Source organism: Gadus macrocephalus, chromosome 7 (genome assembly GCF_031168955.1).
Source record: "Gadus macrocephalus chromosome 7, ASM3116895v1".
NCBI classification, from domain to species: Eukaryota; Metazoa; Chordata; class Actinopteri; order Gadiformes; family Gadidae; genus Gadus; species Gadus macrocephalus.
The window spans coordinates 21868057-21893099 of NC_082388.1; the positions used below are offsets into that span (position 1 = coordinate 21868057).

At 44.1% G+C, this 25043-nt stretch overlaps 1 protein-coding gene across 4 annotated transcripts; it reads right to left on the minus strand.

The window, feature by feature from the left end:
* Positions 1–24785, minus strand: pof1b (POF1B actin binding protein). Of its 4 annotated transcripts, none has more exons than XM_060057407.1 (13): positions 24079–24784; positions 21739–21819; positions 10552–11042; positions 9267–9300; positions 8892–8972; positions 8339–8431; positions 7975–8088; positions 7580–7732; positions 4666–4791; positions 4174–4305; positions 3620–3690; positions 3319–3433; positions 1–2438 (listed from the first exon to the last, which is right to left on the minus strand). In XM_060057407.1, the coding sequence occupies exons 1-13, from the start codon at positions 24577–24579 to the stop codon at positions 2433–2435; spliced, it is 1998 nt and encodes a 665-aa protein (XP_059913390.1). In that variant the 5' UTR covers positions 24580–24784; the 3' UTR covers positions 1–2432. The 4 variants fall into 4 exon arrangements, with proteins under 4 accessions (XP_059913390.1, XP_059913388.1, XP_059913387.1 ...); XM_060057405.1 differs by having other exon boundaries at positions 1–2483; XM_060057404.1 differs by lacking the exon at positions 1–2438 and having other exon boundaries at positions 2490–3433; positions 24079–24297; positions 24328–24785.
* Between the last annotated feature and the right edge of the window lie 258 nt (positions 24786–25043).

Below are 25043 nucleotides of genomic sequence, written 5' to 3' on the forward strand. Positions count from 1 at the left end.
CACTTGCAAACAGGAGATTTATTCAAATCATGCATATTTTTAAGCAGGAACACAAACTGCATGGAGAACCAAAAAGCACCTATAGTAAAATACACGTTTACTCACAATCCAGCTATGACCGTTCATCCCTGCCATCTCATTGGACATAGCCAAGCCAGTAAGGAGACAGCAAGGGTGCCCATTCATAGAAAAAGTCTATGCTTTCTTAAGAAAACATATCAAATAAAATCTGACTATAACATAAACTACAACTGGACACACAAACTATTTGTATTGTTTCCATATGTCAAAAACAAAGATTCTGACTATTACATTTGCGATTAATCTGAAAACAAGCCAATGATGGATGTTATCTTAAAATTTGTAAGTGTTATATTTTCCAAAAATAAGGTTTTGATTCCACCCCTTAAATGCCTGTCAATGTGCCACTTAGACTAGATAAATTCACATTCGTCTTTTGTAATGTTTAGTTTTTTTTGTAAATGTGACACAATCAGTAGTTTTCATCCCCTCACAAAATAAGAAAGGTTTTTGAACCCGATACGAAACACTCTGTGGGCTCATTGTGTCACATTCAGTTGACATTGTTGGGCAAAATAGAATACAAGTGCTTTTGGGACTATTTGAGTGAGACTCTTTTTAACATGGATGTTCCCGCAGCTAACTGGATATAGTAGGGTCATTATAAACCTGAGCAAACATTTGCTTTTCAATATGGAAACAAGGAAACCACAAAGCCCTTTTGGGACTTGAACAAGCCGGGTCAATTAGTCACAATATTTTCGAGGTGGTGTTCAACAGGAACAACGTGGAAGTATTTGTCTAACCCTCTTAATACACACCTTTTGATTTGTAATATAGAGACCCTAGGCTGGGATATTTTTCTTTATTTTCAATAATCTGGGAAATTCTCAATGAAACTTTTTCAAATGCACTCCCGGACGCAATGGTTGTTGATATAAAGTCACCAGTGGACACACACTTAAACAGGGTCATTATATGACGAATTGGCTCCAAGAAAGCCACAGAATAACATAACCCTACAGTGAAACAAACAATATAAACAATATATTGTGCTTTTAACTCACATCCACCATGTTGTGACCCATATAAACATTTGTATTCATTTGCAAAGGTTTCAATTCATACATTCTGATCCTGAGGAATAATACAGGCAGAAACTGTTTAACATTGATAGGGTTCATTTTCTAACATTTTATGTCATTCGTGATCATCAGCCTTCTCCCTGATCTGATCATATTTTTTTTTACTTTCTTTCCTTCGATACCCAGAATGCCCCCTAACCAAATCAAATGTGTTACCCTATGAATTCACAAGGCTGACATCACGGATCAAATGGATGTGTGCTTTATCTAAATTATTTAGCCCAGTTAGAATATTGTTTAGTCGATTTACAATTTACAAAGTTTTGCCTTGCCCCCAAAAAAAGGACCTGGAAGGCATGGTCCATCGCCAACAGGCACAAGGTATTAATGTCAAAGAGTATTAACAGTGACATTCTTTTAGATCCAAACTCTCTCCGAATTCCTGGTCAGCCTTTCCCGGAGACTCATGTGAAGTGACCGGTGAAGTCCACAACACAAGCTCCTGGAGTAATCGTGATGGAACTTCAACATCTGAATCGACACAACCGCTGAGGACAAATCTCCTGCACCCAAATATAACCTGCATCCAAACCCTTCAAACCACATGCTCAGAATCCTTATTGTACCCAGCACCCATGCCAAACCAAGTAAACATGACCGCAGTCAGATCTGACTCACCAAATCAAAATAACCACCCGATAAAAAGCACAGCAAAAACAAACCCAACACAGTTTTCTTCCATTTGTCAACACAGTGAAGAAGCATTTGTGCACATGCATGCTGGAGATATACAAACATATTTACAAGCAAAGACATTGTGGCAGCCACCCATTCCATTGTCCCTGAGGCTACAACGGTTGTGGTGGATTTATAAAAGAATATCCTGCATACAGGATATGACATCACAGGCTAGCTAGCAGCACTGTGCGTCTTCTACCATTGACGGCTTGGAGCTGCGGCGTGTTTGTATGCGTTTGTGTGCGTGTGCGCGTGTGTGTGTGTGTGTTTGTGTGGGGGGGGAGGACAGCCTCGTGGGATTGGCGTGGTCCTCTCCCTTGCAGTAGATGGAAGGAGGAATGTATTGGCTCAACGCTAAACAATTTGCTCCCATTAGCAGAATCACATCAACCAAATAGAATTTACGGGAAGCACAGAGCAACCACCAGTGAACCTCTGAGCCCAATGGACAAGGGTGTGTGTGTGTGTGTGTGTGTGTGTGTGTGTGTGTGTGTGTGTGTGTGTGTGTGTGTGTGTGGGGGGGGGGGGGGGGGGTTGTAGGGGTAGGGGTAAGGGTAGGGGAGATGTCTGAATCTTCTTCTTGTTGATTCATTCCTGTCGGAGAGAAGTAGTGTTTCTTTAAGGGGTTATAATGGTTTCCTGTTGTGAAATAAACACAATAAAGCACGGATGTGTTCGTTATTCGAGTCTGGCCAGGCATTGCTGAATACATTCTTGACTTCTTTATGGAGCACAGAGACATCGTTGCCGCGGTAACAGATATACATGTGTAGCTGCTGTTTACAGTATTCAACAGCAGCCTACATTCGACGAAGATGGCTGTAGTACTAGCAAGTGTAAAGTGATCCAGTATCTAACAGTAGATGACTGGCAGACAAATCGGGTTCTCCATGGAGCGCTGATGTTCGGGTACAACCAACTTTGGCTGTACCCGACATGCCAAGTGAAGTGTGCTGTCCAGTTTCCCAAGAGAAAAAAACCAAATCAAATGTAAAAGCAATTCATTAAAAATACAACGATACACTGAGAATAAACTCACTGAACCACTAATTATTTTGGAAATGTCAGACATTATTTATAACAGACTTACAAAAAGCTCAACACCTTACCGTGCTGCCCCGTGAGGAACGCGGTGAAACGTGAAGTGATCCGACCATGTCTCACTGGTGGATACACGTGGAATCTAACGCCTGCTCTCCATCAGCCTGCCCTTACAGCTAATCCAACCGCGGAGCACATAGTGGCTAGCTCATGTACACTGCTAAATGTCTCGCATATCGTTTAGGGCGTACGGCCATATCTGCCCCATGCCAAATAGTCCCCAGTGTGTCACTCTCTTTCTTTCCATGCCGCCTGTCTACGGTTCAGATCTCAGTTTTAATTTCACCTCTTCACCTCTCCTCCTATTAGAAGGTCCTAATCATGTGTTTTTGTATCCTGTGTTTATTCGTTCTCTACCTCTGTTGATATTTACCTGTTTGATGATGTCCCCGGTTCTCTCGATCACTATGGTTTTGCCCTCCTTGATAGGAGATGTATTGTTGTAATCATCACCCAGTAAGCCCAGGATAGGGTAATGGTTCCGGTACCTGCACGCACGCACACACACACACACACACACACACACACACACACACACACACACACACACACACACACACACACACACACACACACACACACACACACACACACACAATTAAAAGACTCATTTAATGAGGTGATAACCTTGGTTTTTGTCAGCAGAGTGGTCTGCAGAATAGGGTGTCACTTACTTCTTGGTGATGACAGTCCTGGTGACGTTCTTGGAAGATTCGCTCATCTCAAACCTCAGCTTCTTGATCTCCTAAAGGTTGCACAGGGTGTAAATGGTCAGAGGTCACATGCATAATACTTTATACACACAACATATTACACATGTCATGGGCCTACACAGAACGCGGTGAGACACGCAGACAGAAGGAGAAACATAGACAGACACTGTCCACAACAGTAGCTCTTTGTCCTGTGTGATGGAAACTATTCAAATATGAAAAAAATACATAATCAACGCATGAAAGAGTACCTGTGTGTGTGTGTGTGTGTGTGTGTGTGTGTGTGTGTGTGTGTGTGTGTGTGTGTGTGTGTGTGTGTGTGTGTGTGTGTGTGTGTGTGTGTGTGTGTGTGTGTGTGTGTGTGTGTGAGCGGTCATGGTGTGCGTGTGTGTGTGTGCGTGCGTGCATGCGTGGGTGTGGGCACATGTGTGTGTGCGTGTGTGTGTGTGCGTGCGTGCGTACGTGCTTGAATGCACGCGTGTGTGTGTCTGGTGTGGGAGGGTGTGCGACCAGACCTGCTCCAGGTGTGTGATGGTCCTCTGCCGCTGCTCCAGCATGGTGGTCAGCTCGGTGATCTTCAGCTGGTGACTCCGGTCGGAGGAGGAGCTGGTGGTGGTCGTCTCCGTCCGTATCCTCGTCAGCTGGGTCTACAGACAGACAGACAGACAGACAGACAGACAGACAGACAGACAGACAGACAGACAGACAGAGTGTGACAGACAGAGAGACAGAGACAGAGACAGAGACAGAGACAGAGAGAGAGAGAGAGAGAGAGAGAGAGAGAGAGACAGAGAGAGAGAGACAGGATAAGTGATAAGATATTGGGTCAGGTGGGTCACTCTTTTTCTGAAATTCCAAAAGGTCAGAGTTCACCAGACATAAAGCTGTGTGGGCACGGCAGAGGGAGAAAAAAATGACATTTCTTGCACAAACGAGTAAATATGACAAATGTGGGAAACAAACATGTATCTATTGTTTATTGAATGTGTGTGTTGTGGTCGCCTCACCTGCAGGCTCTTCATCTCATTCTCCTTCTCCATCTTCAGGGCACTCAGCTGCTCCTGGTACTGACGAGACAGCTCCTCTGTCTTCACCTGCAAGGACGCACTGTTGCTGCTGCCCTGACCTGCCAGCTAGGGGGGAGACGAAAACACGTTAAGCAGGGAACACATGGTGAGGTTTCAGCAATAATGCGGCCAGCGTTGCATTCCTATGGAAATTAGTGTTGAAGCCCCAACGAGCATTGACGCTAACCAAGGCGTAGCCGAAAGCTAGGACTCTTCGGCTTGACGCTACGCTCAAAGTGTAAACCGTTTAGGACTTTGACCCCGGTTGACGCTGACCTCTCGTAGCGCGTCCAAACGGAAACAGACGGAATTGAGGGTATAAAGTGCTGAACTCACATCCGTTGGCTGGTAATGTTCCTAACGCCCAAGCTAGCCTGGTCTCGCGTCATGCGTTGACTGCTCATGACGAAACGCCCAGGTGTGTCTGCTCAACACACCTTTTAACGAGAGGGCTCCTCTACTGCAGCAGGTGCCAACTGTACTAACTGCAGTGCCGCCGTCGGCAACCATTCTGAGGGCCGCGACGTTACACAGCAAAATAGGTCAGCACCAACTCGCCTCTGCATGAATAATACACACTGGTAAAGCCTTACTAGGTGCGTTTCCATCCCCCTGATTGGAAACACCAAAATTCGCATAAAAATCCTCTAATTCGCAAAAAGGTTTATCCGCTCGCTTGAGGTGGTTTTTGAGAAATGCGAAAGAGAGTAAATTCCCAAAATGGGAGATGGAAACACACTTTTCGAAAGAGCTGTGACGTAGCGAACTTTGAACACACAGGACTGACAGTCTTGCCGATTTCCGCATAACGACCGGCCATCGCAACCCTGCCGACATCAACGTGTAACGTCATCACCCTATTCCGCTCCAACCACTTGATGGAAACGCACCTAATTCGAATTACTTTTTTGCGAACTTTGTAAAGATTCGCATCACCTTTTAGATGGAAACGCAGCTACTGTAGGCAAACACAACACCGCCGCTCCTGTGAATTGGCGGGAGGAGGGATGTCGCAGATGTGCGTCAAAAATGTGGTCGATAGTGTTTGAGTGTGGTCGCTAGTGTTTAAATGTGGTCGATAGTGTTTAAATGTGGTCGCTAGTGTTTACATGTGGTCGATAGGGTTTACATGTGGTCGATAGTGTTTAAATGTGGTCGCTAGTGTTTACATGTGGTCGATAGGGTTTAAATGTGGTCGATGGTGTTTAAATGTGGTCGATAGTGTTTAAATGTGGTCGATGGTGTTTAAATGTGGTCGCTAGTGTTTACATGTGGTCGATAGTGTTTAAATGTGGTCGATGGTGTTTAAATGTGGTCGATAGTGTTTAAATGTGGTCGATGGTGTTTAAATGTGGTCGCTAGTGTTTAAATGTGGTCGATGGTGTTTAAATGTGGTCGCTAGTGTTTACATGTGGTCGATAGTGTTTAAATGTGGTCGATGGTGTTTAAATGTGGTCGATAGTGTTTAAATGTGGTCGATAGTGTTTAAATGTGGTCGATGGTGTTTAAATGTGGTCGCTAGTGTTTACATGTGGTCGATAGTGTTTAAATGTGGTCGATGGTGTTTAAATGTGGTCGATAGTGTTTAAATGTGGTCGATGGTGTTTAAATGTGGTCGCTAGTGTTTACATGTGGTCGATAGTGTTTAAATGTGGTCGATGGTGTTTAAATGTGGTCGATAGTGTTTAAATGTGGTCGATGGTGTTTAAATGTGGTCGATAGTGTTTAAATGTGGTCGATGGTGTTTAAATGTGGTCGATAGTGTTTAAATGTGGTCGATGGTGTTTAAATGTGGTCGATAGTGTTTAAATGTGGTCGATGGTGTTTAAATGTGGTCGCTAGTGTTTACATGTGGTCGATAGTGTTTGAGTGTGGTCGCTAGTGTTTACATGTGGTCGATAGTGTTTAAATGTGGTCGATAGTGTGTAGGTGTGGGCGAGAGTGTTTAAATGTGGTCGATAGGGTTTAAATGTGGTCGATAGTGTTTAATTGTGGTCGATAGTGTTTAATTGTGGTCGATAGGGTTTACATGTTTAAATGTGGTCGATAGTGTTTATATATGGTCGATAGGGAAACTTACATGTGGTCGATAGGGTTTACATGTGGTCCATAGTGTTTAAATGTGGGCGATAGTGTTTAAATGTGGGCGATAGTGTTTAAATGTGGTCGATAGGGTTTACATGTGGTCCATAGTGTTTAAATGTGGGCGATAGTGTTTAAATGTGGTCGATAGTGTTTACATGTGGTCGATATTGTTTAAATGTGATCGACAGTGTTTAAATATGGTCGATAGTGTTTAAATAAGTTCTTTTCACTCACTCTCCACCTCATCCCTAACTCTCCACCTCAAGCTGGTGTGTAGTGAGCGTTCTGGCACCGATTGGCTGCCGTGCATCACCCAAGTGGGTGCTACATATTGGTGGTGGTTAGTGAGGTCCCCCCTTCACTTTAGGCGTCTTTGAGTGTTATTAATTATTATTATTCTTCATGTTTAACCTCTGTTTTCCTTTTATTCCTAGTCTGTTTTACATAGTTTTGAATGATGACTATATGCTCTGTAAGGTGACCTTGGGTGTCTTGAAAGGCGCCTCTAAATTAAATGTATTATTATTATTAGATGTAGGGCGGAGAGTGTCTGAACTTTGTGTCTTTTTGAACTTTCAATACAAGGGTTAAGGATGATTATGGTTCCACGTCGATGCAATGCAATAAACACGCGGACACTTTGACGCAGTCATGAGCCTGTTTTGGTTCGGTGTCTGGGTTTTAGTGACCGGGCCAATCACAGCCCTCGCTGCTGCGTCGCAAGGTTATAAGCGCCGCCGAGGCGTGACCGAAGCTCCGGCGGCGCTACCTTCTGTCTGAGCATGTCGTTCTCCTGCTCCAGGGCCCTCAGGCGGCCTTCCACCTCCTTGAGCTTGAAGTCCCGGCCAGAGTCTTCCGTCTTGGCGCTCAACATCTGGCTCTCCATGGAGCGCTGAGAACCCTGGCTCTCCTGCAGGGACGTCTGCAACACACACACACGCGCGTTGTGAAACACACACACACACATAAATTACACAGAAACACAAATCACACACCCTTATAAACGTCAAAAGCATGCACCCGCACACATAAACCCACAAGCAAAATTCACCACCTAACATAGAAATGACTTAACACAAAAATGTATGCGGACCACAGAAATGTACACACACATGCACACACACACAGACACACACACACACACTCACACAGACACACACCCACCTGTAGTTGTCTGTTGTTCTCCCGGACGACCTCTAGGAGGCGATCATACTGCTGTGCCTGGTCTGCCTTGAAGCTCAGATCCTTCTCTAAAGACTCCTTGTCACTCTCCAGGCGCTGGGAGAGAGAGGTTCAAAGCCAGCATGAGAGAGGGAGAGAGAGAGAGAGAGAGAGAGAGAGAGAGAGAGAGAGGCCGAGACAGAAACAGAGACAGACACACAGAGAGAACATGAACCCCGCTGTTGAAATGAACCACAGCGAGTTCCTTGTTTCGCGTTTCCTCTCTGCGCTCTGCCGACCGGCAGCAGACGCAGCGCTGTGCGGTTGGCTTTGCTCGACAAGGCCGTCGGTCGGCGGCGCTGCTCACCCGCAGGTCGTCGGACATGTGGAGGAGCTCCTCCCGCAGGCTGCTGAAGGTGGACAGAAGGAGACGCATGCTCTTGTCCGCCGTCAGGCGCGTCTGAGTGGGAAACACACACACACACACACACACACACACACACACACAAACGCTGTCACCCTCAGACTGACGCACTGTCTCTGTTTAATCGAGGACAGCTTCAACCTGCCTCCAGTACACATGTCTTGACCCCACGTGTGTGACACCACGGACAAGAGCTATATCTGTAGGATGGCATACCCCAGCAGGAATACATGATATACGCAAAAATATATAAATCTATTTATATTTAAATTCATTGATGGAGGTTTATTTTAATATTGAAACCAAAATAAACGGGTCCATTGAAATGCAGAGGTTACATTTACCCCAAGAGTTTGAGATTCTGAATTTTTAGCTCTTATCGTTAACATCACAGCTCTGTCTGTCTGTCTGTTTGACTTGTCGAGTCTGTCTGTCCGTCTGTTTGACTCGTCGAGTCTGACTGTCTGTCTGTCTGCCTCCCCTGCCTAGCCCGTACCTGCAGTAAGTAGCGGATCTGTTGTTTGGTCAGTTCAGATGCTCCTTTAGGGATGAGGGCCTCCACCTCCTCTCTCTCCATCTGTTAACCAACACATACGAGGCAGAACGTAAAGGAGTGTGGATCTTAGGTTTTCTTGCCATTCCATCTGATGTGGATTCTTGGGGTTCGAAAACAATTTTCAATTCAAAACAAATCCCTGTTCAAAATCGATTCTCCATTCAGTACAAAGGTATAATAGGGATGATAGGGATAGTAATATAAACAAACTGCAGTAATGCAAACACATACTGAAATGACAGAATATTCTTAAGTTTTCAGTGTGTTTGGCCTTGTTGAGTTACTATATTTTCCTTTCTGTGGACTTGTCCTTACCTTGTAGTCACTTGTGGAGTCGAGCTGATGTTTCCTGTAGCACAGAGAGACAGGAAGCAGAGAACAATGAGGAAATATCCACGCTTCAGATAACAATAACAGACACACACGAGAACCGCATTAAATATATATCTCAGAAACCTAGATCCTAGGTTAGTTAGAGTCTAGAAACAGAAACTGCTTTCACAACAAGTGTTTGTCCTCCTATGATCAGCTGGATTCACTTCCTGTGTTCCACTTCCACTGGTTTATGTGAACTGAACTCAATGGGACATTTTAACTGTCCTGGAGCAGGTTCTTTGAATTTGATTTTTGATTATAAACTATTATCCATTCATAATTTCCAGATCGTTTGTTCATGCATTCATGCATCATCCATCAGTTACCGTCAATGAACAAAATAATTGAACAAACGGAACAGCTGTTCACTGCATGAATATGATCTTATCATGTTTGCGTTCTGCCCCAACAGCTCACACCATCTAGGTTCCCAGTCGCGGCCTCCAGCCTCTATCTTCACAGCGAGTCCCATTTACTCTGTCCGCTGTGTTTACCCTATGTGTGCCAACTGGAAGCAGAACCAGCCTGGTTCTTTGAGGGTAATCCCTCTAAACCAGTTTGTTTGCTACCGACCGAAACTCCGTTTTTGAGAATGACAACATGCCGATGCCAACGCTCGGCCAGACGCACCCTGGAATCAGAGCTGCAATCCGGACCCATTTATTCTACAAACGTGGGGTTGGAGAGGACGGCTCTGCAGCCAACACCTCCAGCTGGAACCTGGCCTCTCGCTCGGGTTACAGCTAGCGACCTGCCGAGGCCGGTGTCCATGGCAACGCCCTGCGTCTGGATTCCAGAGGAACCTTAGTAGACCTCGCTGCTCAACAGGAGCTGTCGAGAGTGGGTCACCCCGACGCAGTCATCCACACGTGTGTGTGTGTGCCTGCGTGCGTACGTGCATGCGTGTGTGTAGTATATTGTGCGTATGTGCAGCCTGCAAGTGTGTGCATGGGAACTCACACTCACATGCACTCGTGTGTGTGTGTGTGTGTGCATATTGAGATCCTAATCTTCAACCACGTATAAAGTATAAAAAGATTTATTCGGCATAATAAATCTCTTTACACTTCACCACTAAATCTTTATGTCTCACTAATTAGTGGATAGTGGACGTTTAAATCCCACCTACACATGTGTGTGTGTCCCTGAGTGTGCGTGCGTTTGCCTGTGCGTGCGTGTGCGTGTGTGCGTGCGTGTCAAGCGGTTCCCACTGGGGAGGACTTACCGCCCACGGATCTTGGCCACGTGCTCGGAGATGCATGAGTGGATGTCGCAGTTCTTCCGGTACACCTCGGCCAGCAGCTCTCCAAAGAACCGGGTGTCCATCTTCATGACCTGGGGGTAGTCGCTCCGCTCGGAGCGCTCGGATCGATCAATGCGTTCACTGCGCAGGCTCCGGTCGCTGCGGTCGCTGCGGTCACTGCGGTTGCTCCAGTCACTGCGGTCGACGTGATCGTTGCGTTCGCTGCGGTGCTCCGACATGGAGGAACGGACCGAGACCTGCTCCACCGGCCTCTCCACGTACCGCTCCACCGGCCGCTCCACATAGCGCTCCACGATCCTCTCCACCAGCCGGGGCTGGATCACGTTGATGATCTCCGTCTCCTCCAGCTCCACCTCCTCCTCCACCACCTCCTCCTCCACCACCTCCTCCACCTCTTCAAACTCTTCCTCAGCCACCTCCACCCTCGCTTCCACATCGTCCAACAACTCGACCTAGAGAGAGAGACGGGATAAGGCAGCCGTGTGTTCAGAAAGGAGGGTTCTTTTGTATGGGGAACAACAATTTTAATTACTTTTACCATTATCAGTCTACAATAAAATATGGGTAATTCAATTAAAGAAACATCAAGACAATAACCATCTTCAGCTGTATGTTGCTTTGGTTCAAACACATGTCCTGTGCAAACACACACACCCACAAACGTGACACTAATCCAACACACACACACACACACACACACACACACACACACACACACACACACACACACACACACACACACACACACACACACACACACACACACACACACACACACACACACACACCCCTGGTGACAGACGCCTGGTGGATTGAGAGGTTATATAACCCGCTCCAGGAAGCAGTACGCAGTATGCACTGCTACCACGGAGAAGACAATTCACTCTCTACAAACACCAGTCTATCGAGACAAACGCAAAAACGAATCTGTCGTCAAACAAACCAGAGAATGCGGTCGTGTTTACAAGAGTAGTCTGAGTTCTTATCTCTTCAAGTGCTTCTTTGTGCCCCAATAAGCAGAAGAACAACTGTTCCTCCATGGAAGTTCACCTGTTTGTTGAATGTAAGCCCATAGGGTAACTGGCAGCAAGGTTATGGTGTAGAATGATGATTTATTTTACTCAATGAAAAATATTGGCTCAGACTGAGAAGCAGATTCCATGAATGGCTACTATAGAAACTTTTGGTTCCTTTTTTCCCTCCATTTCTTCAACTTTCATCTCTCACGACAATGACAATAAAATACGTTTATCTTATTCTCACATGTATATGTCACAGAATTGGTTAAATTCTCCATGCATAGAATATTAATGCCATCGTGGGATTGCTTCCAATTCAATCAAGGTCATTTGCTGGTTTAATGTTCCCCGAAAGTGGAATTATGAAAACAAAATTGTGAAAATTATTTTTAATTCATTTCAACTTTGAGATTGTATATTCTTTATATGTAATGTAGAAGAATGAGGCAGAAAACTGGGCAGCTTCCAGTGCTGAACAGTATAATAACCTGGTAGTACTGGGCAGCCAGTAAGAGTGAGAGAGGGCACAGCATACACTCCTTGATACTCTACAGCGTGTCGTAGCTTGTGGACGATATATGTCCATGGGAGGTGGCCTCCATTTTGAAGTGTCTTCCTGTTTGAATTCTCTTAACATCCCAACAGCAATCAATAAATCAAATGCTTAGAGAAAAAAATTGAAAAAAACGGCTTTTGTGGCTGCCGCAGGCCAGTAATTAACCTCTCCAATCAATTAATTTGGCCGGAAATATATGATTAGATGCCCTACCGGTCTTTCTACCTATTTACCTACCCAGCCACCTGTCTGTGCGCTCATTGCGCATGAAAGGAGTCTTCCACAAGACTAAGTAGAGCTATTGCTAAAGTCAGCGAGCCAGTCATGTATTTGGGGGAGTGTCTTTGCAGGAAGGCCTGAAGTGATGGCTGGTTAAATTCTTTGTTTGGTTAGATACTTTGTTGGGTTAGATACTTTCAAAATCCAGCTCATTCTGGCTGGTTTCTCCAGATCTCCTACCCCGGGTTTACCAGGCATGTATGCGTGGCCTCACCGTCTCACGAATAACCCCACCGCCTGCTTACTTTTCATTGGTTCCTCCACCGCCCACATTCCATTGGTTCCTCAACAGTGTCAACTTGAAATAATTAAAAACCCACGCAGATTGCAGGAAGCCAAACTGACATGATAAGCGGGAAACACGGATAATAACGCTAGATTGTTACAAAAGATGACAGATAGTCCATGGGCGTAACCCATCGGTCTTAAGTTTATGGTTTGGTGAACTAGCTTGGGTGTGTCAACTGTTAAGCCCAAAGTCAACAATAACAGGTTGAGCCAAACACGTTGGGCATTTGAGTACTGTACAGTGTCAATATGCAAATCATCCTTTACTCCCTGGGGCAAGCAAACTCTCGCCATTACAATACTTGTCCTCTACTAGAGTGACTCGGGGCGACGGTATGATTAACAAAGAAGTCACCGACTTTGAATGACCATGTAATGGCTACAACCAAGAACGGTTTTGCTTGACCAGATTCATCCCGTTCTCCTCAGCTTAACCAACCAATCACATCAGAGCCAACAGCTGTAAACAACCGGCCTTTGTAAACATACACATATCTCGAGTAGACCCAACCTTTGGTCTGGTGTTAACAACTTCATCTCCAACCATTTTTCCAATCATGCAATTAATATAAAAATGAAAAAGACACACCCTCTTAATCCATTAACTTCCACCCTGATCACTGATATACATTGATCTAAAAAATGACTGTGCATCACGTTCCAGTTCAAGCCGACTGAGAACTGATTCCCGGGGGAATGGTTGATTACTCACTACTTGCCCAAGGCTCGGGCAGCTGCCATGGGAAGGCCTACAGCACAGATGTGACATACGCCTCTGTTTTTCACACAGATGTGAAAAACAGAGGCGGTAGATCATGATATTTATCAAGTCTACCATCTTTATTATCCCACACTGAGTTTCAGCATGCCTCGCCCTGCTTTTACAGTTCTGCTTTAATACGAGCCCCTTTCAAAGTTGTTGACTGATTGTTGATTTTGTTCTGCACACAGCACGTTATGATTCACATGCTATGTCTCAAATCAACACATGCTAGCTGATGCTTACCACAATAGGTTTCATTTGGGGAAACGTGTCATATTACCATACTGCCATAATAAGAACTTTCCAGAAGCCTGGGACCGTGTGAAGTGTTGGAGTTTTGCGATCAAGGGGAACGTGAGTGGGTTGGGGTGTGGTCGGGCCTACATTCTCCACATTCCATCATGGAGAGGGATGTCGCAAGACACACCATAAGCTGACAGAGAGAGATTAATGGTAGTGCTACATGATGCAGTTCAAACCAGTTTAAAGGCCCCAGCGCCCTTTGGGCGACGCAGAGGCAAAGTCAAGGCAAGTGATTTTCCACTATCGGCGTTACAAATCGGAGGCACAGGTTGAAAACAGATGCTTTTATCCAAAGTGATCAGTAATGCACACATTGACACACCGTCGGCAGAGTCAACCATACAGCGACAGCCAGGAGCAGTTGCGAGTAAAATGTTGCTTGGTACGCATGTACGCACCTCATACGCGCGTAAACCAATGCTTCCCTATGGAAAAATTGCCGATTTTATACGCATGGTACGCGCAGGGCCGGCGATCGGCATAGGCGAGCTAGGCGACCGCCTAGGGCGACAAATGCGTTGGGGGCGCCCTCTGGTGGCGCCCTTAATTAAAAAATATATCAATTAAAATATACGACGCGAACGGAGAAGTGAGGGGGCGCGGGAGCAATTGTCAGGGCGGCCCGAAACCGTCAGCGTAGCAGACGGTTGAGGCTGAGATTTGCTGCCTATCTGCATGGCCAAGTTTTCTGCACACACTCAGGATTTCGTCACCCATTTTGAGAGTGAATTATTTGTATTCATAATTTCTATTGAAAAATATATTTGTCCCACTTAACTGATAAGAAAAAACACTGTTCCTTTAAATCCTTTTGAGTTTTATTAATTAGAATTGGTACCAAATCAAACCCACAAACACCTGCCATATTTTTGATTGAACTTGATGCTGAGCTAGTGGACAGAAAGTTGTAAAAAGTTGTGCATAACTTAAACAGAAACATATAAGCTTGGAATATGGTTTGGAAAATACTGTCACTAAGTAGCTTCCTTTCTTAAGACTAAATGGATTAGAACTGTTTTTCTGCCAAAATGAAAAGATTTAGGAGATCACGCGTTTTCCTTTTAGGTTAATTGGGTCCTATGACAAATGTCTAGACGCAAACCACACAGAAGACAGGCCCCTTTAACACCCATCTATCCCATAATTCAACAGGCAAAACAACCTGTCATCACCTCGTGTTATCTCATCGTGTGTGTGTGTGTGTGTGTGTGTGTGTGTGTGTGTGTGTGTGTGTGTGTGTGTGTGTGTGTGTGTGTGTGTGTGTGTGTGTGTACGCTTAACGCAAGAACATCTTAGTCTTTACTACAACCCACTAACAGTGTGTAGGCTTGTGTATGCTTAACAGAGGAACCAGGGATCAAAATAGGAGGGGTTGAGTGACTTAACACTTTTCCCAGAAGAGTCAAATGCAACTTTTCTTGTAGTCTCTAGCCTCAGGTGACATTATTAAAGAAATAAAACGGATTAACAACAACTGTTGATCCTCTTTCTAAATTATTGAAAAGGAATACATGATACCTGTTAATCGTTGCGTTGGTTTGGTCGTCATATTTACTCGGGTCAGTACAACTGATGCCACGGGGAATGCAACAACATGAGACGCATGTTATTTTACTCTAATAATGGTGTAATTAAGAGGAATGTCATATCTAGCTTTAATTAAGCCTGGTCTTTGTTGACTCCTACAACAACAAATAATTGCTTGAGTTCTATCACGCAATACGGATTAACTTATTACAAGTAAAAAACTAAACAAAAACAAACAATAATAAATACAACTTTAAACTATACTGTAAGTCAATGATATGCCAAATTCCAATGTGACCGTGATTTCTGCCAAGAACTCACTAATTTCTCCACCACTGTTAGGGGTAGAAATTCAGAAATAAAACTGTTGCAACAGAGACGATAAGTGTTCCCAAACAAGCAGCAGTTCCATGGCCGGAATGAATACAGACAAGATTACCTCGAAATAAACAAATAACATTAGCTGACTCTACTAACGAAGAAACCATAACAAGAATGACTTCTGAGTCTTTCTAGACCGTAGCCCCCAGCCCACCCAGACAAGAACCAACAGACACCAACATTACATCAATAAAAAGGGGCGGCAAGAATGCAGTGCCTTCAGGTTGTTGAGACCAGCATCCCAAACATTAGGCATGAGTAGTAATAAGAACCATAAAAAACATAAATTTTAATAACACCAAATTCTGGAAACATCTTTAGCTCTCTGATGATAAAGATGTAGATGAGGTCGAAGATGAAGAGGGCAACACCGAGATTGCCTGAGCCATGACATGATTCAACCTTTGTAATCTAATGACCCCAATGACACGATGGCTGGGATTGCTATGAGGCGTGGGCCTTTTTGTAGCTTAACCGTTAAGCAAAAGATCCTTCTCGTCCAAATCCATTCGTCACACCTGCTGGATGATAGGCACCATTATTCATTCAAAGGCTTGATTCTTTGCCCAACCCTTGATGATATCATTCCGGAGAAAGTGGAGGTAACACCTTGTTCTGGCTGTGGTTTGACATTGACATTTGATGTAATCACATGTAATTGTTGGCATATTTCTCCGTTTTCGGTAAGAATGTTTTTTAAATACATCTAATTTCTTTAAAACCGAGTTCATAGTAGATTGTTTTGCATTTTTTGTAAGTGATTATACGACCGAAGGGTTCTTGAGGAGACATTAGGCTCCTTGGAGGCAGGCTCTATTGTGAGGCTAACTGTCAAGCTTGGATTTTGTTATGGTCCGTCTACAGTCACTTCCTCTAATTATGAGTTCCTCATATGGTCTGGCGGTGGTGGTGAAGTCTCAGTCAACAGCCCGCTTTCCAGGCCAAAAACCTCCAGCGAACCAAGATGGAACCATCTTCCGTTGCTCTTTGTAAAGCGTACACAGTACCCACGATTTATTTTGAACATTAATTATTACATCCACAAATTCTACATTTAGCTTCAGTTGGTTTCTGCTAAGTTGTTAAAGTGTTCCAAAATGTGCTCCCAGAAGTCTTCCGTGACAATGTGGAAGCTAAAATGGTGATGCTAAAATGAAAGACCAAGGGCCAATTCCCCCAGTAGAGTTTCCCTTTCCTCAGGGCTGAGCAAGAGAGATTGCTACTCATGTGATTAACCATTTAACTACAATCTTGATTTCCCTCCATTTCCTCCAATTAACGATGCAAAGGAACCAAATGACTAGGGCATGAAATGAACCTACAATAACGGAACCTGTTATTCAAGACTTAACAAATGAGATTCAGACCCTTTCATTCCAAGGGTTTCAGAATGAGTGTTGACTCTTTTGAGCAACATGGTCTCACAGGAATCCGTGAAATGACTACGGTCGGACGCTTAACTCGAAATCCGTGGCCACATCACGGAAACACGCCGATATCCGTGTGTGAGCCACGGAATAACAGTGTCATTTACTTGCATTGGAGCAAATTCCATGGCCACATCACGGACAATTGAGGTGATTCCGTCAGACCACCACGGATTTTGAGTTAAGCCCCCACTGTGGTCAAATGTGGCGCACACACAGATTGAAACGGGAGCACACACACAGATTGAAACGGGAATCTGTGTGTGCCAAGGAATATCATTGTCATTTACTTGCATTGGAGCAACTTCCGTGGACACAACAAGGACAATTTAAGTGTTTCAGTGAGACCACCCCGGGTTTTGAGTTAAGCCCCCGTGGTCGACTCGCTCGTTGAAACGGGGATCCGTGTGTGAGCCACGGAACATCAGCGTCATTAACTTGCATTAGAGCGAATTCCGTGGCCACATCACGGAAATCGGCGTGTTTCTGTGATGTGTCCACGGATTTCGAGTTATTTGTCCGTAGTCATTTCACGGATTCCTGTGAGACCAGGTTGCTTTTGAGTATGTTGAGGTTAGCGTCCACAACCATTCGCAAACTACTTTAGGCAATATTCCCTATTTTATCCCTTCTTGCTCATTAGCATTATCAATCTCACTTGGCAGTAAACAAAGTAGCCTGACTCGGGTATTGAGGAAGAAAAGCATTTAGCCAAATATTTTCTAGGGTGTGGAAGATGCCACTGGGATTGCCAAACAGCATAGCAGAATTTTATGTCTGTTCGAGTTTGCTGCCATTGCCTCCGCAGTCACATGTCACGATCACAGAGAGAGAGAGGCAAGCTTCAAGCAAATTAACTTCTCTCAAACATACAATGAAGATATAATTGCCCCATTGCTTTGGGCATAGCAAGAATTGGGTTGGGTAACATAATAGATGCTTTTAAACGATAAAACAAGAATAGATCTCCATTTCCCATTGACTGTACTGCCTCACATCTTTGCCGCAGTCAACTTGTTTTTAATCACACCCTCTTTCGCGGTATCCTCGACAAACTCTGCCCACAAGATGTTCATCTCTGAGCCGGATTATCTTTGATTTCCCGGAAAATCTTAGATTTACGCTTTTATAAGTTTTTTTGAAAAGGTTATGGAATGACGGTCATGGTGAAGGTGTTTTTGTGTTTGCCCACATAGCAGGTGGATGGCCTCGGGGGCCAGTAACCACACGGTGACGTACACGGAAAGAGCTCGCTGTGGCCGCTTAGCAGGATGATTTATTGTTACGACTACAACAAACATTTGACCCACACACGCTAACAAGTGCGCACACAAACACTGATTTGAGGTCAACACTGAAAATTGAAGGATATCAAAATGAACGTAATTTGCATAGCAATCAAAAAAATAGGGCTTTAACCCTAACCCTAAGATAAAATAGTACAGTCTGAATAAAAACTATTTGGAGAATTGATTTAAAAGAGGGCACAGGGTTCGCTAACCTAAATTTAATAGTCACACACTCTCAAAGACATCAGTTCACATGAAAAGCTAACGAGAGAGAGAGCGAGAGAGAGCGATAGAGAGAGAAATGTTATTACATCTTGAGACGCTATACTTATAAACTGTTTCAATACATTTCCTTAAAAACGAAAACGAGATAAAAACAACCCCTTGAATTGTATACATCCCGTATATATATTCACATATCACAGTGTTATGAATAGCCGGAAACTTTAATCTTGAAAAATCTGTTTTTTTTTAGTATGCTCATTTTAGGGAACAGCAGCGTAATTATTGAGGTAATGGTGAGATTTAAAATAGCTTGGTGGTTCTGACAGTGGTCGAGACGGTGATTCAAATCTAGCGAGAGGAGGAGTGGACTCCTTATTTATTTTAACAGGTGGCTGTGAGGCTTCACACTAGATGTCAAAGGGATTATGGGAGTAGCCGTAGTTTAAAATCGTATTCCTTATGCCTTTGTTCTAAAAGCAAAAGAACAGAGTCCATCAATTTTAAAGCCCAAAGACACATGTTATACTGTGATCCATTTGAGCTGAGTCTTTTGGCCTCTCAGTTATTGTAACCTCAGGGCTTTCTGAGGGTTTGCATGGAATTTATGTACAGAGCTCAAACATTCTCAACGAGAGCACGTGTCCAATGCACAGTGACTGTCAATTAAATCCAGCTGGGCTCTTCAAGTTCAAGCATGCGCGGATGCGCGCCCGTGCGTGCGTGCGTGCGTGCGTGCGTGTGTGTGTGTGTGTGTGTATTAGGGCTGGGCGAGTGTTCATTAGTTAAACCATACACTTTTGTTTATTACCATATTGTGATAAGGGAAAATTTCATCACATTTAAATATAAACATTTAACTTCACAAACATGTTTATCGGCCCCCAGCAGAACAATATAAGGTAGCTTGCCTTGTAACCTATTGAAAATAATAAAAATAAAAATAAAAGTTTCACATTAAACTCCTTTGGCAGGGCTTCAGAAAACATCTTAGATCTTAAAGAGGCACAACCAATGCATAAAAAGTAAAAAGGTGGAACAAAGGCCCTGGCACATGAACTGAACTTTATTATATAAAATATGAACTACGTAGTGCTTACGAAAATGCAAAATGTAAACATTGTAAAACCAGATATTATGCTACATAAAAAAATGTGTTTAAAACTAAAAGATCTGTGAGTGACTATCACATCAAACTCCTTTGGCAGGGAGGCAACAATCTCAAATGTTTGTAAAGGTTTATTTCTGCTGTGTGATAGGCTGTTAGGTAAATCCATATCAGAACTGTTTTTTGTTGTTGTTCTTTTACTTTTATTTTTTCAATATCAGGCATTTATGTCTAATGCTTATCGTCGTAATCTACGTGAGTTTTATCGCGATTAATAATCGTAATCAAATTATTGCCCAGCCCTTGTCTGTATTGAAATGCATGTATATATATGAGTAGGGTGTGCATGTACCCATCGGTATCTAATGACTTGATTTGATTTAGATTCTTGGTGTCAAGATTTGATTGAAAATCGTTTCTCGATTCCCGTTTCAAAACTGTTTGCCGTAATGTAAACAGACAAAGGCAAACCTAATACAAAATATAGAAAGTAAAATACATGAAGAAATACGAACAAATAAATAAACCAATTTTTTGGAGTTCGGAGGGTGTGAATCTTTTTTCCCTCACCCATATATACTCATGTGATTCCAAAGCCGTGTTTACTGTTTCAGATTGTATCTAATAATTGGATAATTGGAGTATAATGAAGAAACAAAACAAAAGAATTGCCTAATTAGTAATGCATTCTGCCTTATAGCCGGAGGTACAATTCAAGCCATTAAATGCCCTGCCAATATACACCTGACTGCCAGCCAACCGTTTCTGTTGTTAAGTGCTCTCACGCTAGAAAGAAGAATTTATTTCTACGTATCTACGTAAAGAGCCTAAATTAGCCTCTCTTCCCTCAGTAAACAGCTACAATGGTTTTCTGAAGAAAACCCATTAGCCCATTTTTTTCGGAAAGAGAATCCCCTGACTCAACCTAGCTGTCAACAAAAGCGTGATTGTCATCTTGGGTGTCTCCGGGGGCGGGCTCACACGGCCAGTTTCTACTCGCTGGAGCAGAGAGGTGTGGCGGCACTGAAAAGCTTGTTGTCATAACAACAAGTTATGACAACTGCCGTTCAGCATTTTCTGACTGACTAAGCACTATACACTTAAAAACTGCAAGTTATCGAGCAAGGCCAACAACAATATGACAAAAAACAAAACTGTAGATACTATTTTAATAATGTCAGCTTTCAACAGATTAATGAAGTTATCCAAAAGGAATCAGTGACACTAAAATAACTGTTGACGTCGTTCATGCTCTTTAAGCCAATCATATCCCTAGTACCTTTGTACAAACTAATTCTACTAAACAATGAAAACCTATATGAGTCACCTGAGTCTAAATAGTGAAAGCTGATCTGACTGCTGCCGCTGCAGGTCGCATACTGTAGGCTGAGATCAAAAGAAACACACTGGCCGAAGCAGAGACTGAAACCGACACGCCCAGAGAGAGAACCAACGCTACTGAGTAGTTTCTCAAGGCCTGCAAGCATGGACAAAGCTCCTAATAACTGTCACCATAAAATCAGGGCAGGATATAGCTATTATTTTAAGGAGCCTAAGGAGCTCCGCACTGGTTGCTGTGTGGCATAGCTTGTGTTGATGGGTGTGCTCCACAGAGCCTCCACACCCATCGGTTCCCTCTGCAGCCACCAGAGCCTCAACGACCTGTGTTGTCCCTTAAGACACCTGGGCCATATTCAAAATGTGCTCTGGGTTTCATATTTCGGTAGTTTGGCCCGTAGTGCTGTAGTCTTACTTTACGACATAATCACTCACGTCACTTTAGGATTATGAGAACACATTCACACGTTTCACTTTCAAGGCAATTTGGACCAAAGTTAAGGGCTGACACACCTCACGGTCGAGTCAGTTGAATTTGGACCAAAGTTAAGGACTGACACACCTCACGGTCGAGTCAGTTGAATTTGAAGGGTGTGCGTGTATACGTGCACATGTGCCCGTGCGTGTGTGTGTGTCATTACTCCTCACCTCCTCCTCAAAGACATAGGGCTCAGGGCTCTTCACTGGGCTGGACATGCTTATCATGGAGGAGATGCTCCCATTCATGCTCTGTTAGGACAGACGAATGAGGGAGAGAGACAGGGGGGGGGGGGGGGGGGCGGGAGAAAGAATTTTAGTCAAACATTTATTACACCATGGTAACACAGAAAAAGCCCACACTGTCAGTCAAGACTGTTAGAATCAGAGAAAAACAAAAGGCTCTTCTCCTCCTCGTGAGGGATGTAACCCTATACTACAACACTGCCAGGGAGGGCTCTTACTCAGGGACAGAGGCCAGGTTGCCTTGGCAGCAGGGCCATTGGTCGGGCAGCTATTTCCTGCGGTGCTGCTGCCCTGCTTCCATTAGCACCGACTCTGTCACACAACAAGGAGCTACACAAACAGAACCACCGACGACAGAGGTTCAATATAATCCATGTATAATTGTACGTGAAAACGTTATGAATTAACCATTCAATTTGAATAGGTAGGAATTGTACATACCACAATAATCACTAAAATAACTAACTAAATCACACTAAGCACACTGACCTTGGGTGCCTTGAAAGGCGCCTCTAAATTAAATGTATTATTATTATTAAGCTACCAGGAGGGAATTCTTCCAGATTCCTTTATAAGAGGCTGTGAGAAGAACCAGTGTATCTGTGCTGCTGCATTATGGGTAGGTTTCTGGGACAACATTGGCAGTAGGCCTATCTCTTATCTTATAAGCTACCAATTATCTTTACATAAACATGTGTACATTTCAGGTAATTCAACATTGCAGTTTCCATGTGCTGTAGGCTGGTACAGCTCGTGTTATGGTACGTCATGAACAGAGGAGCTCTGCAGCGGACCGGTTGAGTAACGCCGTTGCCCTTGGCTGTACTTTGACCTCAGGGACCAAACATTAATCATTATCACCGCTGAACACTTTCTCTGACCCGTCATTACGCCGTCAGTGGTGACAACACCACTTGGTTTGGTTTATCCTGTTTTAAAATGGAATTTCAGTGGCTCAGCATGAAGCAGCCCTCAAATCAAAGGAAAAGCAAAAAAAGAGTTTTCCTTCTGCTCAAAACAAAACTCCATTTGAAATTCAGGCTCATATTGAGTCCTACCAGTGGATAGACTTAGGCCATCTGTATTTAATTGATGTAGGCTACTATAAGCCCATTGTATGTGCCTTATAATGTAAAGGACTGTTATTGGTAAAAGTACACTAATACATTAAGAAACAACTACTAATTGTATTAGTCTATTGCTAGTGCACCAAGTAACAACCACACTAAATTACATATCATTTAGTGTAGTTGCAGTGGTACAGGCCGCTACTGTGTTCAGATTAATTTCCCAGCCCTATGTGTGAGCTCACTGGATCTTTTATGATTCATTAGGTTGTTCCCTGTCCTCTAAACCAACTCCTGAACTGGGCCTGGCCTTCCCCTCTCAAAAGCAGGGAGTGCTACGCAGATGAAAGGGTCTAGGTGTGGTTTTCAGCCTTATTAGGGAATGCGCTTGGGGTAAACGCACTGATTCAAAGAATTGTATATTCGTTGAAGCCTTTAAGCCCCAAGCACCTTGTCCCAACAGGCCACCACTTGTAAGACGCGTTTAATTTCCTTGCCAAGAGTGAGCTAATCAAACATCATTCAATGTGTTCATGTGTCAATTCAAGTCAAAAGGGATTAGCCTCCTATAGGGGCAGGGGTTTGGTTTGTTGTTGTTCTGAGAAAGGCGTCGTTGCCTTTCATTTCGGGACACATGACATTCTTCATCGCGTGCACCTATGCATTTGCATAGTAACCTAATGTCGAATTGTGGTTGTTCCTGTTCCGTGCTCCTAAAGGCCTGCATACGTCGTGGCAGACGCAGGTGTAGAGAGGGCGTCACCGTGAATACCTGAGATGACTACAGCATTTCTCAGACAGGGTGATTTGGTTTACCCAACAGCCAGTGCGCCATTAAACACTGATAAGAGTGCTGATTAACCTAACGTGCTTTAGGACGTCATACCACCGGGGACTTATTCAAAAGGCAGAGAAAGTTTCGAATTTCTGATTCTGTAGCACCAATTAACTTTGCAATTGTAGTCAGATCCAGGGCCGGATCTACCATTAGGGCCCAGACATTTGTGCCCAGGGGCCTATGATTTGTTAATCCGGCCCTGGTCAGATCAATAGACATAAGCCAAGTAGCCTTCTAGATAGGCTGTTGACGAATAAAACCATAGATATATATAAAACAGACAAGCCTATAATAAAATATACAGTTTATTGCATTGTGACAACACATGGATTAACACAGGCGGACCAACGACGAGCGCACCTCTCTCATGCTGTGCTGCTGGTATCCCATTTCCGAGCTCTCCTGGCTGCTGATACTGATCCGCGGTACGTTCTGCTGCATGTAGACCTGCTGCATCATCTGAGGCATGACCTGGGAGGTCATCATTTGGGGCATGACTTGAGCGGTCATCATCTGGGGCATGACCTGGGTAGCCATCATCTGGGGCATCACCTGCGAGGTCATCATCTGGGGCATCACCTGCATTTGAGGCATAGCCTGGGGCATCACCTGCATTTGAGGCATAGCCTGGGGCATCACCATGAACTGCTGCTGCTGCTGCTGCATTTGCTGCTGCTGGACGGGAACCAGGTATCGAACGGATTCGTATGATCCATTTAAATTGTACGGCCCCGAGGAAAGTGTGGTTGACATTGAGGAGGTGGAGGGTAAGTTACGGGACGACGAGTCCGAGCAGACGCTGTAGGTCCTGTAAGACGTCTGGCGAGGGAGAGACAGTGTTGGGGAATTTAAGTTTTCCATGGGTGCAGACGAGAACTATAAAATAGCAAAAAACAAACAAAGAACAAAAGATAAGCCTTCTTCACAAAAACTCGCCAAGCTGTCCACCTCGAAAAAACGCCTGTTGACAATGTTTCCGACTTCAAACTTTTGCTTCATGTGAAACGCTCGCAGTGTCCGTCGCTGAAGCGAAACCGCGCAGTTGTGGGACTCGTCCTACAAGGAAGAGGTAAACGAGGAGAGCTCATGTAGGGCGGGGCCTCGCCAACTAAGTTTTCTGGATCAGTGGGCGGTGACCCACCTGTAGTCGGGTATCCTCTGCAGTTTAAAAACGCACTGATGTGTATGCCTTATCTTTAGGTAGCGATGTGCAATAATAATCAATCAATAATAATAATGAAATACTATTTGACACTCCTTTCTGTTGAAGCCGAGCTGTCCAAAGGGTTCTATGAATTACATTAGGGTAAGTATGCCTGCATGAT

What these genes read in the sequence shown, in the direction of transcription:
- pof1b (XM_060057403.1), bottom strand. Translation starts at nt 24,579, where the DNA reads ATGGAAAACTTAAATTCCCCAACACTGTCTCTCCCTCGCCAGACGTCT. An exon ending in ATGAGATGAAGAGCCTGCAG is followed by an intron (nt 4,306 to 4,665) that starts GTGAGGCGACCA and finishes GTCTGTCTGTAG; the next exon opens with ACCCAGCTGACGAGGATACG. An exon ending in AGGACTGTCATCACCAAGAA is followed by an intron (nt 3,434 to 3,619) that starts GTAAGTGACACC and finishes GCGTGCGTGCAG; the next exon opens with GTACCGGAACCATTACCCTA.